Source organism: Hemibagrus wyckioides, linkage group LG22 (genome assembly GCF_019097595.1).
Source record: "Hemibagrus wyckioides isolate EC202008001 linkage group LG22, SWU_Hwy_1.0, whole genome shotgun sequence".
Taxonomy (NCBI): Eukaryota; Metazoa; Chordata; class Actinopteri; order Siluriformes; family Bagridae; genus Hemibagrus; species Hemibagrus wyckioides.
This window is the reverse complement of record NC_080731.1, coordinates 15,216,936-15,233,373: the sequence shown is the minus strand read 5'-3', so window position 1 is coordinate 15,233,373 and position 16,438 is coordinate 15,216,936. Positions and strand designations below refer to the sequence as shown.

The 16,438-nt window shown below is 38.7% G+C and overlaps 1 protein-coding gene across 5 annotated transcripts in view; it reads left to right on the top strand.

Moving 5' to 3' along the window:
• Nucleotides 1-16,438, top strand: part of LOC131343100 (probable E3 ubiquitin-protein ligase HECTD4) — a 94,577-nt gene that overhangs the window by 47,015 nt on the left and 31,124 nt on the right. For all 5 annotated transcript variants that reach the window (XM_058374519.1, XM_058374517.1, XM_058374518.1 and 2 more), the window contains exons 36-49: nt 2,335-2,615; nt 5,269-5,458; nt 5,893-5,974; nt 6,171-6,373; nt 6,831-6,966; nt 7,054-7,236; nt 7,341-7,505; nt 7,871-8,040; nt 9,023-9,138; nt 12,438-12,550; nt 12,821-12,982; nt 13,102-13,250; nt 13,466-13,545; nt 14,028-14,191. In XM_058374519.1, coding sequence (XP_058230502.1) covers nt 2,335-2,615; nt 5,269-5,458; nt 5,893-5,974; nt 6,171-6,373; nt 6,831-6,966; nt 7,054-7,236; nt 7,341-7,505; nt 7,871-8,040; nt 9,023-9,138; nt 12,438-12,550; nt 12,821-12,982; nt 13,102-13,250; nt 13,466-13,545; nt 14,028-14,191 — 2,194 coding nt within the window. The remainder of the gene's footprint in view (nt 1-2,334; nt 2,616-5,268; nt 5,459-5,892; nt 5,975-6,170; nt 6,374-6,830; nt 6,967-7,053; nt 7,237-7,340; nt 7,506-7,870; nt 8,041-9,022; nt 9,139-12,437; nt 12,551-12,820; nt 12,983-13,101; nt 13,251-13,465; nt 13,546-14,027; nt 14,192-16,438) is intronic.

Genomic DNA, 16,438 nt, shown 5'->3' with positions numbered 1-16,438 from the left:
GCATGCAGACTGTTTTAACAAACATTTGTGAAAGAATGGGTCGCTCTCAGGAGCTCAGTGAATTCCAGCGTGGAACTGTGATAGGATGCCACCTGTGCAACAAATCCAGTCGTGAAATTTCCTTGCTCCTAAATATTCCACAGTCAACTGTCAGCTGTATTATAAGAACGTGGAAGTGTTTGGGAACGACAGCAACTCAGCCACGAAGTGGTAGGCCACGTAAACTGACGGAGCGGGGTCAGCGGATGCTGAATCGCATAGTGCGAAGAGGTCGCCAACTTTCTGCAGAGTCAGTCGCTACAGACCTCCAAACTTCATGTGGCCTTCAGATTAGATCAAGAACAGTGCGCAGAGAGCTTCATGGAATGGGTTTCCATGGCCGGGCAGCTGCATCCAAGCCATACATCACCAAGTGCAATGCAAAGCGTCGGATGCAGTGGTGTAAAGCACGCCGCCACTGGACTCTAGAGCAGTGGAGACGCGTTCTCTGGAGTGACGAATCGCGCTTCTCTATCTGGCAATCTGATGGACGAGTCTGGGTTTGGCGGTTGCCAGGAGAACGGTACTTGTCTGACTGCATTGTGCCAAGTGTAAAGTTTGGTGGAGGGGGGATTATGGTGTGGGGTTGTTTTTCAGGAGCTGGGCTTGGCCCCTTAGTTCCAGTGAAAGGAACTCTGAATGCTTCAGCATACCAAGACATTTTGGACAATTCCATGCTCCCAACTTTGTGGGAACAGTTTGGAGCTGGCCCCTTCCTCTTCCAACATGACTGTGCACCAGTGACCAAAGCAAGGTCCATAAAGACATGGATGACAGAGTCTGGTGTGGATGAACTTGACTGGCCTGCACAGAGTCCTGACCTCAACCCGATAGAACACCTTTGGGATGAATTAGAGCGGAGACTGAGAGCCAGGCCTTCTCGTCCAACATCAGTGTGTGATCTCACAAATGCGCTTCTGGAAGAATGGTCAAAAATTCCCATAAACACACTCCTAAACCTTGTGGACAGCCTTCCCAGAAGAGTTGAAGCTGTTATAGCTGCAAAGGGTGGACCGACGTCATATTGAACCCTATGGATTAGGAATGGGATGTCACTTAAGTTCATATGCGAGTCAAGGCAGGTGAGTGAATACTTTTGGCAATATAGTGTACCTATAGTCAAAAGGTAAATTAAAGCAAATAAGACTTATATATCCCTTACCTGCAATTACTGCATCAATGAAGTGACCGAGTGAAAACTGTTGCCTTCTTCTTCTGTGTTGCTTTGCCAGGCTTGTACTGTAGCTTCTTTCAGCTGCACCTTTTGCTCACCTACAAATTGGGTGTTTTGTCACCAAATGTGTCATGTTCTAAGTTGTTCATCTAGAAGTAAATATCATGGGATAAAAGCTGAAAGTCTGATCTGTTATCTTAACAACTGTTTTGACCCTCATGTCAGATTCTCCAAGGTGGGCAAAAACAATAATATTGTTCTTGCCATTTCAATATTTTCAGTGGGGACCATACACCAACCAACCATATCATTGAAACCACCTTCCTTATGTTATGTTGGTCTGGCTTGTGCAACCAAAACAGCATCGAGGCATAGAAGTCCTCTGAAGGTATTCTGGCATTAAGACACTAGCAGCAGGAGTTGGGGCCTCGATAGATTGAATTTATTTGCCCAGCACTCGAATGCTCGATCAGATTGAGATCTAGGGATTTTGGCATCTCATCTGAACTTAAGCAACGCTCATGCACCCAGCCATTCTCATAATGTAAAAAAGAAATTGTGACTCATCAGACCAGGCAACCTTCTTCCATTGCACCATGGTCCAGTTCTGATGCTCACATACTGTATCATTTGCAGACCCATTAGAATGTGTTTTCAGTAATGTGTACTATAGTAGTTCTTCTGTGAGTTTGGACCACACAGGCTAGGCTTTACTCCCCATGCACTTCAGTGAGGCTTGGGTAGGTTGCCTTCCTTGGACCACTTGTGGTAGATACTAATCACTGCAATCAGGAACACCCCACTTGACCTGCTGTTTTGAAGATGCTTTGACCCAGTTGTCTAGCCATCCAAATTTGGTCTTTGTTGCTAAGTTTCTTATGGTTGTTCATTTTCTCTGCTTACAATACATCACCTTTAAGAACTGACTGTTCACGTGTGCCTAATATATCCCCTACCCCTTAACAGGTGCCATTTTAACAAGATAATCAATGGTATTAACTTCACCTGTCAATGGTTTTACTGTAATGGTGTACGTCTACCATTTTGTTGCAGTAACAGATAATGATCTAAATAGAACATATTTGTGGTTTCACAATTTCACTCTTTTTAATCACTTTCAGGAGCAATATAGGCAAAGCAATTCTGAGCCAGCCAGCCTGTGTTTCAAAGCTTCTTTCACTTCTCCTGGACCAACGCCCTTCCCCTAAACTGGTGCTGATTATCCTACAGCTGTGCCGGGCTGCCCTTCCTCTTATGAGTGTGGAAGACTGTGGCAATGTGGCATTGCCTCCTTGGAGCTACTTCATCAGTGCCATAGACACTGAGCAAGAAGACGCAAGTGACCCAGCATCCCGCATTGCAGCACTTCTGCTGGCTAAACTTGCAGACTATGTGGTGCCAGGTGAGATCAGGGGTGAATAATAAAGGTGTGAACTATATTATTTATTTGTATTTTATTGTCAGGGAAAGACATAATGTAGCAAAAAAAATACCCTGTGTTTGATACATTTACATACCCCTGCCAGAATTTAGAAAATGTAGACAATATGAGTGCTCATACAAAATGTGTTTATTTGGTAATAATGCTCAGGTAAAACAATTTATCAGCACAGAAATTTGCATGTATTATATTGTTAATAACATTAACTGACACTTATAAAAGGAGGTGCTTGTATGTTAGGACTTTTTTACATTTACCAGTCAGGAATTTTTTAATTTCCTTTGCTGCAGCCATTTGCTTGTCATGTTTGAATGGCCCTGCAGGCCCCATTTGTAGCTTCTGTATGGAAGAATGCAGATTTCAGATAATTTTTTGCCTTCAGCTTTCCCTCAGTTTTGACCAACATTTACATAATTTATTTTATAACATCATTAGTGTTCTGAATCAATTATGATTCTCAAAATAAATTTGGAAAAATATTAAAAGCCTTTATTAGCTACATTTTATTTTACTAGTTTCTGTTACTATCAATACGGTTGTTCACACTAGACATCACCTCTTGGCAGAGGAGCTTGCAAAAATATTTTCAGGTTTTCCCTTGCCTGCATTACAGTGGTATATTAAAATCTTACAGTAAATTAAGTGAATAACAGTTATAGTGTGCATTCATTATGCCCTGTGTTCAGTATTAATGAGATACAATAGATAGATGGATCAGGCAAATAGAAGGATGAATGTATAGATGAATGGGTAGGTAGACAGAAAGCCAGAGAAGTAGGGTGAAATTATGTAATGACACTGCAGAAATAACAAAGCTGATTTTTATTCAATATATTTTTCAGTTTTTATTTAATTTAAAAATATCAGGACGCATACACATTAACACTTCAATACATGCAAATGACTGCGATGATAAATAGCTTATACAAAAACATTTCTGTGAACGCTCATAAGTGAGATTGATTGGTAGGAAGTATTGTGGGGTGATTAATCAATCTCAATTTGCATCATGATTGCCTTGATAAAGGCAAATGTTTATTAAATTTAATACATTTTATTAAATTCCCTAAGTATATTGTCATTATCAAGGAAACCTTTATCATGATATTTTACCATGATACAGGTCACTTCATTTCAATTTTTTCATCTACCGTGCTGAAATATCCAGCGGATTCAGCCTGTTAATGCAACATGTAAGGCCTCCCTGTAATAAGATTCCAACTAAAAGTAGGACATCAGGATGGGTCAGGCAAGTCCGGAGAGCAGAAGTTGCAGGAACACTGGTATCTCAGGAGTAGCATGTGTAACTGAACAAGAGAGAGAAAGATACACAGAATATTATGTGTATTAGGTGTGATTGTGATAAAGTAATGGTTGAGGAAAATGTACATTGTGTACAAGGAGGGACTACAGGCAGCAAGACTAGCTGTAGCAGCATTAACTGGAAGGAATAGCCACAAGGTGACATGGACATGAAGCCATTGTGACATAATGTGTCTTCACTGTCAACAACCCTGAGGTAGAGTGGGGGCTGACAAGTTCACCAGAACACTCTATGCCCATGGTCACTCCAGATTTGCGCCTTTACTTACAAAAATACTATTTAGAGAAGGCTAGATAAAACAAATATGTTTTCAGCTTACACCTGGACTAGACCCAAACACTAATAGGAAGGCTTTTCCATAACTGTGTGGCTTTTGTCAGATTGCAAGTTTTGCCCCTTGCATTCATTACTTGAGGTACCAACAAATAGTCTGCAATATTTGTGGTTGAAATAGGTGTTGCAAATCATTAAATAAATAAATAAATAAATAATAAGTTCTCTCAGGTACTGTGACATGGGACTATTTAGTTCTTTATAGGTCAGTAGAAGTATTTTGTAATCAAGCCGATTTGGAGCCAGTGCAGTATAGATAAGATAGGAGTGATGTGGATATATCTTCTGGTTCTAGTTAGGACTCTAGGTGCTGCATTGTGGACTAACTGGAGCTTGTTTATGTACTTACTGGAATATCCAGACAGTAAGGCATTACAATAATTCAACTTAGAGTTAACATAAGCATGAACTAGATTTTCTGTATTGTGTAGTTATGTTATATTTCTTATATTGAGATGAAAGAAGGCTATCATAAATCTTGTGAGCTACTTTTTATGCTAATCTATCTTGTTACTTTTTCTACGCCTTTAAATATTTGTCATGATTATGCACAAAGAAAGTTTATATGCATTTATTTATTTGTTTGTTTGTTTTTGTAGAGTTGTATTGCAAGGCAGTCTTTCATTAACTGGACAGGGTAATATAACTCTACATAGTTCCAGTGAAATTCTTTCATATAGATTTGTATAATTATATATTGTGTGGATGTATATTATGTCTATGTATATTTAAGCAGTACTCTACTGTAGAATCCTAGTGGGTGAGGGTGTGGAGGAAGACTCTGGAGGCAGGCCTTTTTTATCTGAGCTCCAAGCTCATGTTTATCCAGTCCACACATTTCAGCCCACTTGAAAAAAAACTTTTCAAAGCGATTGATTTTTGTGAACATACAGAAGGATTGGAGAGTTTATGTGGAGTTTTAATTTTTCTTTTTCTCAATGTTTCTGTTACTCTTAGGCAGCCAGACTCTGCTTTCCCCTGCTTCCTCTGAGCCAGATACCAGATTAATCTGGGCTAGCCCCATGGGCAATGTCAAGACAGACAAAGATGTCGGGGAAGAAGGAGAAGCAGTAGATGGCAAACTCTCCATTTTCATACACAAGAGAGAAGACCAATCTTCCCATGAAGTACTTCAGCCATTACTCAGGTAAATAGGAGGCCCTAGACAAGATTTTATTTTGGAGCCCAACAGGACTGTGTATGGCAAAGCCATATCGTGACACATCACTACCCTGATGCATTGGTGTTGCACACTTTAAGCACAAAGCTAGTCAAAGTCAAATTAAAATTGACACTGAGAATGCTAATATGATGTGGAGGCTTCACCAGGCATTGTCATTGATTCTTATCCCCAAATAAATTTCATTTGTTTTGCCAGAGTAGACTTTTAAAGATTTTTTGTAGCTTTACAATGAAAGTGGTAAAAATATATTGTTTATGTTTTGAATGAACTTATGCCTCTCTAAATGACTATACTTTATTATACTGATATTTTGGCATGTAGTTTGGACATGTCTTCTAAAATACATTCTAAAATCTCTGCTGTCCCTCAAGTCAATTGTGTATGTAATGTCTCTGCAGTAGCTCAGAGGGGCGTCCTTTTCGACTTGGTACTGGAGCCAATATGGACAAGGTGGTGAAAATGGACCGAGACTTGACCAAGGTCAATTCTGCCTGCATGACAAGTGTTAAATGCCATATTTAACAGTGAACTGTATATTTGTTAATACAGCTACCTGATTGCATTTGTTCTTTTATTATCAGTCATGCAAAGCCTACTTAATTACTGTTAGTGACTTTTAACATATGAATAGCAAAGACTTTTATGGACTCCACATGTTATATTTTTCTCCCTAAAGACTGGGTGTTGTGAAGTGGTCACAGAAGAGGCATCAGCAGCCCTCCGTAAGGCAATTAAATGGGCTCAGTCAGGGCTCATAGTGAGTGTGGGTCCCCCAGTGGAAACTCAAATTCAAGAGACCTCAGGTGGAAGCACCACTGGAGACAAGAAGAAAAGTGCCCAAAGTGCAGTATGCAGAGACAGGAATGCAGATCTGTCCAGGTAGAGAACATTTACTAATATATATGATCACATGACTATGACTACATTTGTTCCTGCTCAGATAGAAGATTTGGGTTATTGTTTGATGTTGAACTGTTGAGGTTAAAAAAATTTTCTCTGGCCTGCGCTATTTTAAAAAGGTCCTGCACTCACTTCTAATGTAGCTGGATATTATACCTGCTGTGCATTATGCATTGTGAAGACATACACTGATTACTACTATCATACTGCTCTACAGGAATATTTGCGTTTATGAAACTCATTCCATAAGTGCATAAACAAAAAAGTAACTTTATTATACTTGTGCTTCATTACTTAAGCAAAAAATGTGGGGGTGAGCCTTAAGAGCACTTTACTTGTGCTTTAAAGTATTCACAACAGGCTGTGTTCCTCTACTGTGCAAAGCGTATGATCCCTGGAGCCAAATCTATTGCACAATTACTTTCTCTCATCTCAGATCTGACCCAGTTCGTCCGTTTATCAGTGGTCACGTAGCAAACAGCATGGCTGCTGAAGTCATTGCTTTGCTGCATAGTCTTCTTACAGCACCAGAGTCAAACACTGCTCAGATATGGACAACCGCAGCAGAAAAGGTATGATTTCTGAACCATTTTTTATTTGTTTGCACAAAACCATTCTCCTTATGCCTGGTCTTGTATACCCTCTCTTGTATGAAACAGGTTCTCTCCAGGGCCCTGATGTACATACCTCAGTTGGGTAAATATGCAGAGAGCATCTTAGAGAATGGAACTAGCAGTGGCAGAAAACTGGCAAAGCTGCAAGCAATCAGCCGCCAGGCTGTGGCAGCCTTGTGTGCCCTGGGTGGCTTCAAAGAGACCATCAAAATTGGATCTGAAGTTCAGGTTAGACCTCACATAAAATAGCTCAATACTCCAGAGGCTTTTTCCTACCTTCGTAAATTTTATAATAATAATTTTATAATCTAGCCCTTATTTAACTCTTATAGGTAGTAGGTAAAGGACTGCAGGGCAGTGTCGGAGTGGTCATTTCTATTAATGAGCAGGAAGGCATTGCTACAGTCAAGTTCCCCTCCTGTGATTATCGCCGGGACTGTAAGGCCTCTGACATCTTGACTGTACCCATCTCCCGCCTCTCAACACTGCGGTCAGAGGTAAGACTTGAAAGCAGAAACCTGCATACTAAATGATAAATGTGACTGTACTACTAGTTGCAAACAATCCCAAGACATTGGTGACTCACCATATTTTTGTAGTTGGTGTATTAACCTTTCATTGTAAGCAATCCCTAATTTCCCCCAAAAAATTCCAACAATATGCATGGCAGGAAAATTTAGTCACATTTGGCCTTTAATTAATGTGATCTGACTTTGGGTTTTTTGATGTGTTATTGTTGACCAGGCTGAAATCCCAAGCCTCTTTTAATCTTGAGTAATGCCCTGTTTTACCTTCCAGTTATGATTTCTACATACATTTCTTATCTACAAATAGCTTCTGCACATGCACTTCTCTGTTCCAGGCTTTGCCACTCTATAAGCTGTCCATCACTGACAAGGTAGTGCAAGCAGTACAGTCAATGCTGCTTCCACAAGAGGGCAGTCTTTCCATCCACACCTGCTTACCAGCTTCTGGAGATGGCTCCAGCCCATTCATGGCTGCAGTGCGACTACTGGCTGAGATAAGGACTAGGTCAGAAATCACTATTCAGCTAAAACTTTTTTTTATGCAGTTAAATGTTAATTTTTATACCATTTTTAAGATTGGGTAGACATAACATCATTGGATAATTGTCGTGACAACGTCCAAACATCCTAGTTTCCTAAAACTTTCTAAGCCTCTGAGGCTCTGCTTCAGTAATCTGCACCTTTATCTATGAGAAAAAGGATTTAAATAAAAAGAGGTTTTCAGTCCAGTCTAAAGTTCAATCAGTCATTGAGTCAATGTCTGATTCCTCAACACAAATCTGAAGGCTTTTTAACTGGAAACAATTTTATATCTTTATATATTATATCTTTGATATATAACTTTATATCAGATTACCAGACTTGCCCAACATTAAATATTTTGCATTGGAGCTCCTCAGTTTAACCCTGGAGAATGCTAGTGTAAGTTACACTCACAAATATGGTTAAAAAAAAAAGTCTTTTTTCCCCAGCAAAAAGTGGGGTGTAAACCTAGACATATGCATCTGTTTAGTATTGGGAAGATTAAATGGGCCTACAACATTTCTTTCAGATCTATCACTGCACATATAATGGGAATGCTAATTAGAAGGTGATTAAATACACAGTTTTTTCCCCCAACTATTGCTATTGTCATTTGTTTAACATATAGAAAAGCATCAACAGAGTAAATGTCAGCAATGACTACATTAGACTTCCAATGAATGTAAATTCATATTTTCCATTTGTTATAGGGAGCAAATGTCATAGCAAAATCCAGGTGCCTAGTGATAAAGTATTTTAAACAACAATCCAAATTCACATTCTGTTATTTCAGGAAAAGTTCACCTTCACTGATCGACTAAACAACTGCACATCTTTTTTGCATGTTTGCAAAACCCCTTTTCCGGCAATAAGATTTTCATTCCCAAATAATGTTTACATTAAATTCGGGTATCAATGAAACCCTTATGTAAGTATTACTCATATTTGTGTGTGTGTGAGGACAGAGCATGTCTGGTTATGGCTCAGCTGCTGGAGGACAGTTCATTCTGTGAAGAGTTTATCCAGCAATGCCCTGCTGCTGTAGAAGTCCTAAACCTAGTTGCACAGGAGTGTAGCCCTGGTATGTTTCAGTTTACACTTTCTTTCTGTTTCATTTTACACATAAATGTTACAAGAAGCATTCAGTAATCTTTAACAGGAAAGAAATATAATAAAATAAAGTAATAAGCAACAAGAGAGCATGAGTTACAGATTTTTTCAGTAATGCATGTAGAATTTTCCCAATATTATAGAATTGCTTGTAGGGCAGTAAAATGTCACATGTTGTAACACAAATGATCCAAGTTAGATCACACAGTAATAACATTAGCTGTCAATGTTATCATAAAAACAACAATTAGCATGTGCATTTGCCTAGTGACATTTATTATTTGTTTCTTTTAAGATATACATGGTACAATTTTGTAAATAAGAAATTAAAATTGAGTAACAGATATTTCAGACACAATAGAGCCAAATATTTTGTTTATTTTTGCTCTGAGATCAAAACATGAATATAAGATAAAAGATCAGAATTTTCATTTCCTGATAATTACATTTAGATATGTTAAACAATTTACAACATGACAGCTTTGGTGGCAGCCCACACACCTGATATAAATTCCATTTTCTATTTGGTTGCATATCCTTTGTTTGCAGTAACTAATTTTATCATCCACTGAAAGTCTTTTTCAGTTTGTTTTGGGTTTCTCTATTCAGTCTGCTGTTCAGGAGGTGAAATGCATGCTCATTTGAGTTAAGGTCTGGTGATTGTCTTGGACAGTCTAAAGCCTTTCACTTTTTCCCCTTCATGTCCTCAAGTTCCTCAAAATTAGATTGTGTATATTTTTCTGCATTTTGTCAGACTGAAAGTTTTTGAGGAGTTTCTTTGAGTTCTTGCTAAACTTAGTTTTCCATGTTACTGAATTATAGTGTGTATTTATTCACCCAAGGATTCTGGATGTTGGTTTACTTTTGTTGACAACATATTTAAATCTGTTGTGTTTTTCTGTCATTACCTGGGGTTATTTATTTACTTACAGTATTTGGGAAAGACCACACAATTTAGGCCCTGATAAATAGGTATTTATCACACAGTTTAGGCCCTGATAAATACAGTTGTGCTCATAAGTTTACATACCCTGGCAGAATTTATGATTTCTTGGCTATTTTTCAGAGAATATGAATGATAAAAACTTTTCTTTCACTCATGGTTAGTGTTTGGCTGAAGCCATTTATTGTCAAACAACTGTGTTTACTCTTTTTAAATCATAATGACAACAGAAACTACCCAAATGACCCTGATCAAAAGTTTACATACCCTGGTGATTTTGGCCTGAAAACATGCACACAAGTTGACACAAACGGTTGTTAAAGGTAATCATCCTCACCTGTGATCTGTTTGCTTGTAATTAGTGTGTGTGTATAAAAGGTCAGTGAGTTTCTGGACTCCTGACAGACCCTTGCATCTTTCATCCAGTGCTGCGCTGATGGTTCTGGATTCTGAGTCATGGGGAAAGCAAAAGAATTGTCAAAGGATCTGCGGGAAAAGGTAGTTCAACTGTATAAAATAGGAAAGGGATATAAAAAGATATCCAAGGAATTGAGAATGCCAATCAGCTCTAATAAAGAAGTGGAAAATGAGGGGTTCTGTTGAAACCAAACCACGGTCAGGTAGACCAACTAAAATTTCAGCCACAACTGCCAGGAAAATTGTTCGGGATGCAAAGAAAAACCCACAAATAACTTCAGGTAATATACAGGACTCTCTGAAAACATGTGGTGTGGCTGTTTCAAGATGCACAATAAGGAGGCACTTGAAGAAAGATGGGCTGCATGGTCGAGTTGCCAGAAGAAAGCCATTACTATGCAAATGCCACAAAGTATCCCGCTTACAATACGCCAAACAGCACAGAGACAAGCCTCAAACCTTCTGGCACAAAGTCATTTGGAGTGATGAGACCAAAACGTTTTGGCCACAACCATAAACACTACATTTGGAGAGGAGTCAACAAGGCCTGTGATGAAAGGTACACCATTCCTACTGTGAAACACGGAGGTGGATCGCTGATATTTTGGGGATGTGTGAGCTACAAAGGCACAGGAAATTTGGTCAAGATGAATGCAGTATGTTATCAAAAAATACTGGAGGAAAATTTGCACTCATCAGCCTGGAAGCTGCTCATGGGACGTACTTGGACATTCCAACATGACAATGATCCAAATCACAAGGCCAAGTCGACCTGTCATTGGCTACAGCAGAATAAAGTGAAGGTTCTGGAGTGGCCATCTCAGTCTCCTGACCTCAATATCATTGAGCCACTCTGGGGAGATCTCAAATGTGCAGTTCATGCAAGACAGCCCAAGAATTTACAGGAACTGGAGGCTTTACCATCTGAGAAGATAAAGAGCCTCATCCACAACTACCACAAAAGACTTCAAGCTGTCATTGATGTTAAAGGGGGCAATACACGGTATTAAGAACTGGGGTATGTAAACTTTTGATCAGGGTCATTTGGGTAGTTTTTGTTGTCATTATGATTTAAAAAGAGTGAACACAGTTGATTGATAATAAAAGGCTTCAGCCAAACACTAACCATGAGTGAAAGAAAAGTTTTTGTGTTATCATTTATATTCTCTGAAAATAGCCAAGAAATCATAAATCCTGCCAGGGAATGTAAACTTATGAGCACAACTGTAAAAATATAGATAGATTTTCCATACAGGCTTTCATTTTTTTCAGTTTCCTTTCCTCCTTATGCTCTGCACTAATCAACGTGTTTGAAGCTCTTTTGAATATTTAACCTTTCAAACTGTCATGTTAATTGGGATGTGGTAGTTTAGTGTTTAAGGTGTTGGGCTACTGATCGGAAGGTTGTGGGTTCAAATCCCAGGTCCACCAAATTGCCACTGCTGGGCCCATGAGCAAGCTATTAACCCTCAATTGCTCAGGTGTCTAAAATGCAATACATTGTAAGTCGCTCTGGCCAGGTGCCAGAAATGTGAATGTAAATGCCTGTCAGCAATCAATGCAAGGTAAATCTGGCTTCTTTTTACATTTCTTTCCAGCTCTCTCTTTTTATAGAGCATGTTTCTCTGCTAGGACCCAAATGTAAATCTAGTTACACAGTCCTGCTACATATTCAGACTATTCATAACATTCCTTGCACTTACATTCAACAACTTTAAAAATGAAAAAAATCATCAGAAAATAAAAATGAAAAAGGGTATACAATATTTTGTTTAACTGAATTATAGCCTGCGTTATAGACAATAGATGCATCAAGGGCTATAGTTTTTAGCCAGAGTGTCTCTTGAGGAAGAGCCTGTCTCACAGTATGTTACAACTTTTTGACATTTTGCACTTTTGTGTATATGCAGGTGAGCGATTGGGCATGGTGGAGGCTCAGTGTGAAAGATTAAGAATGTTGTATCGCGACTGTGCTCGCCCCCCTCCTCCCCCTCCTCCTCCTCTGCAGATTGACAGAAGACAGGTAGGAGACTCCTGTCCATTAGGCTAGAAATACAGCATCATCAGTTGAAAAAAATGAATCTTTTTTAATAAGGATTAATAAAAGTTCATTAACAAACATATTAATTGATCAAGTTAATGAATTAAAGTTTAAGTAGAATTAATCTTTTATTATTAATAGAGAAAGTTAATCAACTAATCAATCAGATCGTTAAATATGAAACACATGAATTTATTTGTTAAAATTCAAATGTTAGAATTGTCTTTTTTCTGTGGTATCTTCTCCTTTCAGCCCAAGCAAATCACATGGTGTCCATCACGTGTCTTTCCACCAGTGCGTGCCTGTATGTTCTCATCTCACCTGACCTCTGTGACATTTCTAGCAGACCCTAGTGCTGGGGGTGGCCTACCTAGAGGAACTTTTATCTATGCTACTTCACCAGTGCCTGTTCAGGTAACAATTTCGGAGCAGCATTATACAGTTCGTAATGCATATCCTTGTTTACAAACTAGTTTTATGAAGTTATTTTTTAGCTTGATATGGCTTTTTAAATTATTTTATCTGTTTTTCAGGCTCCATCATTTTACTGGGAATTAGAGATAGTGTCCTATGGAGATTCTGAGGATGACAGCGGCCCAATTGTGTCTTTTGGCTTTACAACAGAAGCAGAAAAGAGAGATGGTGCATGGACCAACCCTGTTGGCACTTGTCTCTTTCACAAGTACTTTTTTAAAACTTTTTTAAATTTTCTGTTTCCCTGAATTGCTAAATTTTAATGTTCACACAGGATTATATTTCTTTCTTTCTTTCTTTCTTTCTTTCTTTCTTTCTTTCTTTCTTTCTTTCTTTCTTTCTTTCTTTCTTTCTTTCTTTCTTTCTTTCTTTCTTTCTTTCTTTCAACAAATTTTCTGTTTTCTCTCTCTTGCTCACCCCAAGTAATGGCAGGGCTGTACACTACAATGGTTCCAGTTTGCTCCAGTGGAAGAGTGTAAGGCTAGATGTGGCACTGCTTCCTGGTAAGAAGAAATGTTTGTCTGCTATAATTTTTTAAAAATTTGACTTGTCATTTATTTAATCTCAGGTGGCAACAAAATGCTAATCATCAGTTTGATTTTACATTGTGTAGAAAAGTGAATTAACATTTTAATAATAATAATACATATTTTAATAATTTCACATCTAATTAATTAATTTTCTGGTGTGTATTGTCAGCCTAATTAGCCTGCAATACTAAACGGGCATTTTGAATAAATAAAATTGTAATGCACACAGCAAGCGTCTTAGCCTGATCTTAGCAAGGTCTGTACAGATTACCTGCTAATAGCAGTCCTAATAGTATACAAAATGCACATATGTTTGATATGTAAAGCAAAAGTTTATATTTTCTGCATGGTAGATTTGGTGTGAAACTGATGCTTGTTATGTTAGTGACATGTCTGCCCCCTCAGCTAATATATTACTATACGATACGTTTTTCTTCCTCACATTGCCTGCTCAGGAAACATTGCTGGAATAGGCTGGGAGCGTATGGAGGGCACACCACCTCCCCCAGGCCAGGCTCCTAAAGGAAGGGTCTACTTCACGTACTGTGGTCAGCGCCTTAGCCCTTATCTAGAGGATGTGGCTGGAGGAATGTGGCCCCTGGTCCACATCCAAAAGAAGGTTAATGAGCAACTCTTCAGTCATTCAGTAATTGCCAAATCATAATGGCATTTCAGAAAGAAGCAGCATCTATATATCAATGTTTTTGTGTACACCATCCAAACGGATTTGAAATGAAGCAAACAAGATTTGTTTGTGCAGACTTTCAGCTTTAATTGAAGACTGACTATAACAATTAAGACAGTGGTTCTCAAACGTTTTCTGTCTGGCCCCCCTTTGGAGAAAGAAAACTTTCCGGGCCCCCCAAACCCATATAAATTGCAACAATAGATCAAATCTAACTTTTGTTGAAATAAAAATCAATATTATAACCATTCCTTTCACTTTTCTGTGAATAATTTGTTAGGCAAATTTAAATTTGTGCCTAAACAATGCTAAAAACCTCAATACTTTTACAAATAAAAAAATATGAAAAGCACAATTATCTTATAATTATAGCAAAGTAAAAATGTTCAAAAACAAACAAAAAAGATGAATAAAGATGAATATTTTATCAGTATCAGTGCAATGAGCCTTTTATACAATGCACATATTTTTAGAATGATTAAAAGCAAACTGTGACATAGCGAATGTAAGCAATAAGCAGACAGTCGTTTTTGCTATCAGTAGCCTCATCCACTTGCAAGGCGAAACGGGTGCTTCCATGTCTTGTGAAATGTCGCATAGATGCCTTGCGATGGTGTCATTGGACAGGGCGACAGGTTTCAGTTTAATAGTGCTTTTATCATTGATCATAATTGACAACATATCCAGAGCAGTGGGTAGTATAAGCTCCCGTGCAGTCATGTGGTTTCTTGCACTGTGCAATTCTCTATGCCACCTTATAGGATGACGGTTGTGCTTTGTTGTTTACAGATCCTGTTTTCTATAAGCTGCTTTCCTGCTTACGGTATTTACAAAGTTTTCTCTTGAAAAACTCGAGGGGCTTACCGACATGATTGGGGGTGTAAGGTCTCTAAGTGTCTCTTCAATTTATTAGGTTTCATACTGTCCGCTGCCAGAGTTTTGAGACACAACACACGCAGTGGTCTTTCCTCATCTACTACCATATTCGCTGTCAATCCAATACCGAGATGCACCTCGTCATATTTTCTTGTCTAGGGTATCGGTGGCGAATCTTCATTCATATTGGCCGTCATTGTCTTGTTTGTTTCGGAAACGTTGCAAGTTGTCCAAACCCGCACGTGTCTAGTCAGTGAGAAATAGAGACTGGTGAGAGCCATGGCAGTGGATTTGTTGCCGTACATCCCTAAAATGAGTTCGGGTTGCTACGACACCAGAAACAATAGTTCCGCCTGCTCCATGTTCTGACCTGACGGGAAAAAAAACCCTGGAGCAATCTCGCGCCTGCCCTGGCAAGTTTCCCCACAGTTTGAGAAACACTGAATTAAGAAAACTCCATTTCTTTATCTTAAGTAGGTTTTGGGTTGCTTTCACTGTACGATTTAGATAATTTTCCGTCTGTACTTGGTATGGTGTTTCTGGGTGCAGTGCCATTTGCCCTCCAAACATGGTGTGTATTATGGCATCCAAAGAGTTCAATTTTGGTCTGACCAGACTATATTCTCCCAGTATTTCACAGGCTTGTCCAAATGTTGTGCAGCAAACTTGAAACAAGCTTCAACACGCTTTTTCATCAGCAATGGAGTCTTGTGAGTGTGATACAGGCCATGGTGGTTGAGTGGGTTTTTTTCACTTCCGGCCCCAGCAGTGCTCACTGGAACATTCAGAAGTTTTGAAATTGTTCTGTAACCAATGCAATTGGTTTCTGTTGGTGTATGTTTCTTGGGAGAGCTCTTTGCTTTAACCCATCATGAGTTGTTTCTTGTGTGAGACCTTGGTAATGAGACACCTTTTTATATGCGATCAGTTGGGACTGAACCAGCTGATATTACTTTGCACTGACAAGAGGCAGTATTGCTTTATAATGACTGAGTGATTTCAGCTGGTGTCTTGGCTTCCCATGCCTTTTTGCACCTCACTTTCTTCATGTGTTTAATACTTTTTCCCTGTGGTATTTCACATTATTATATATAACTTGATTTATGGACATCTATGGTTGGATTTCTTTGCACGTGTGGATTGCATGGTTTGTTACAAACATCTGGTGAAAATTTCATGTCAATAGCATCTTTAGAAATATATTTACTGAGAAAAATCGTGACGTGTTCAATACTTATTTTACCCGCTGTTTAATTTGCTATATTTCTTGCCAAAAGAGATTTATACTGATGGTGTCCTTAGTCG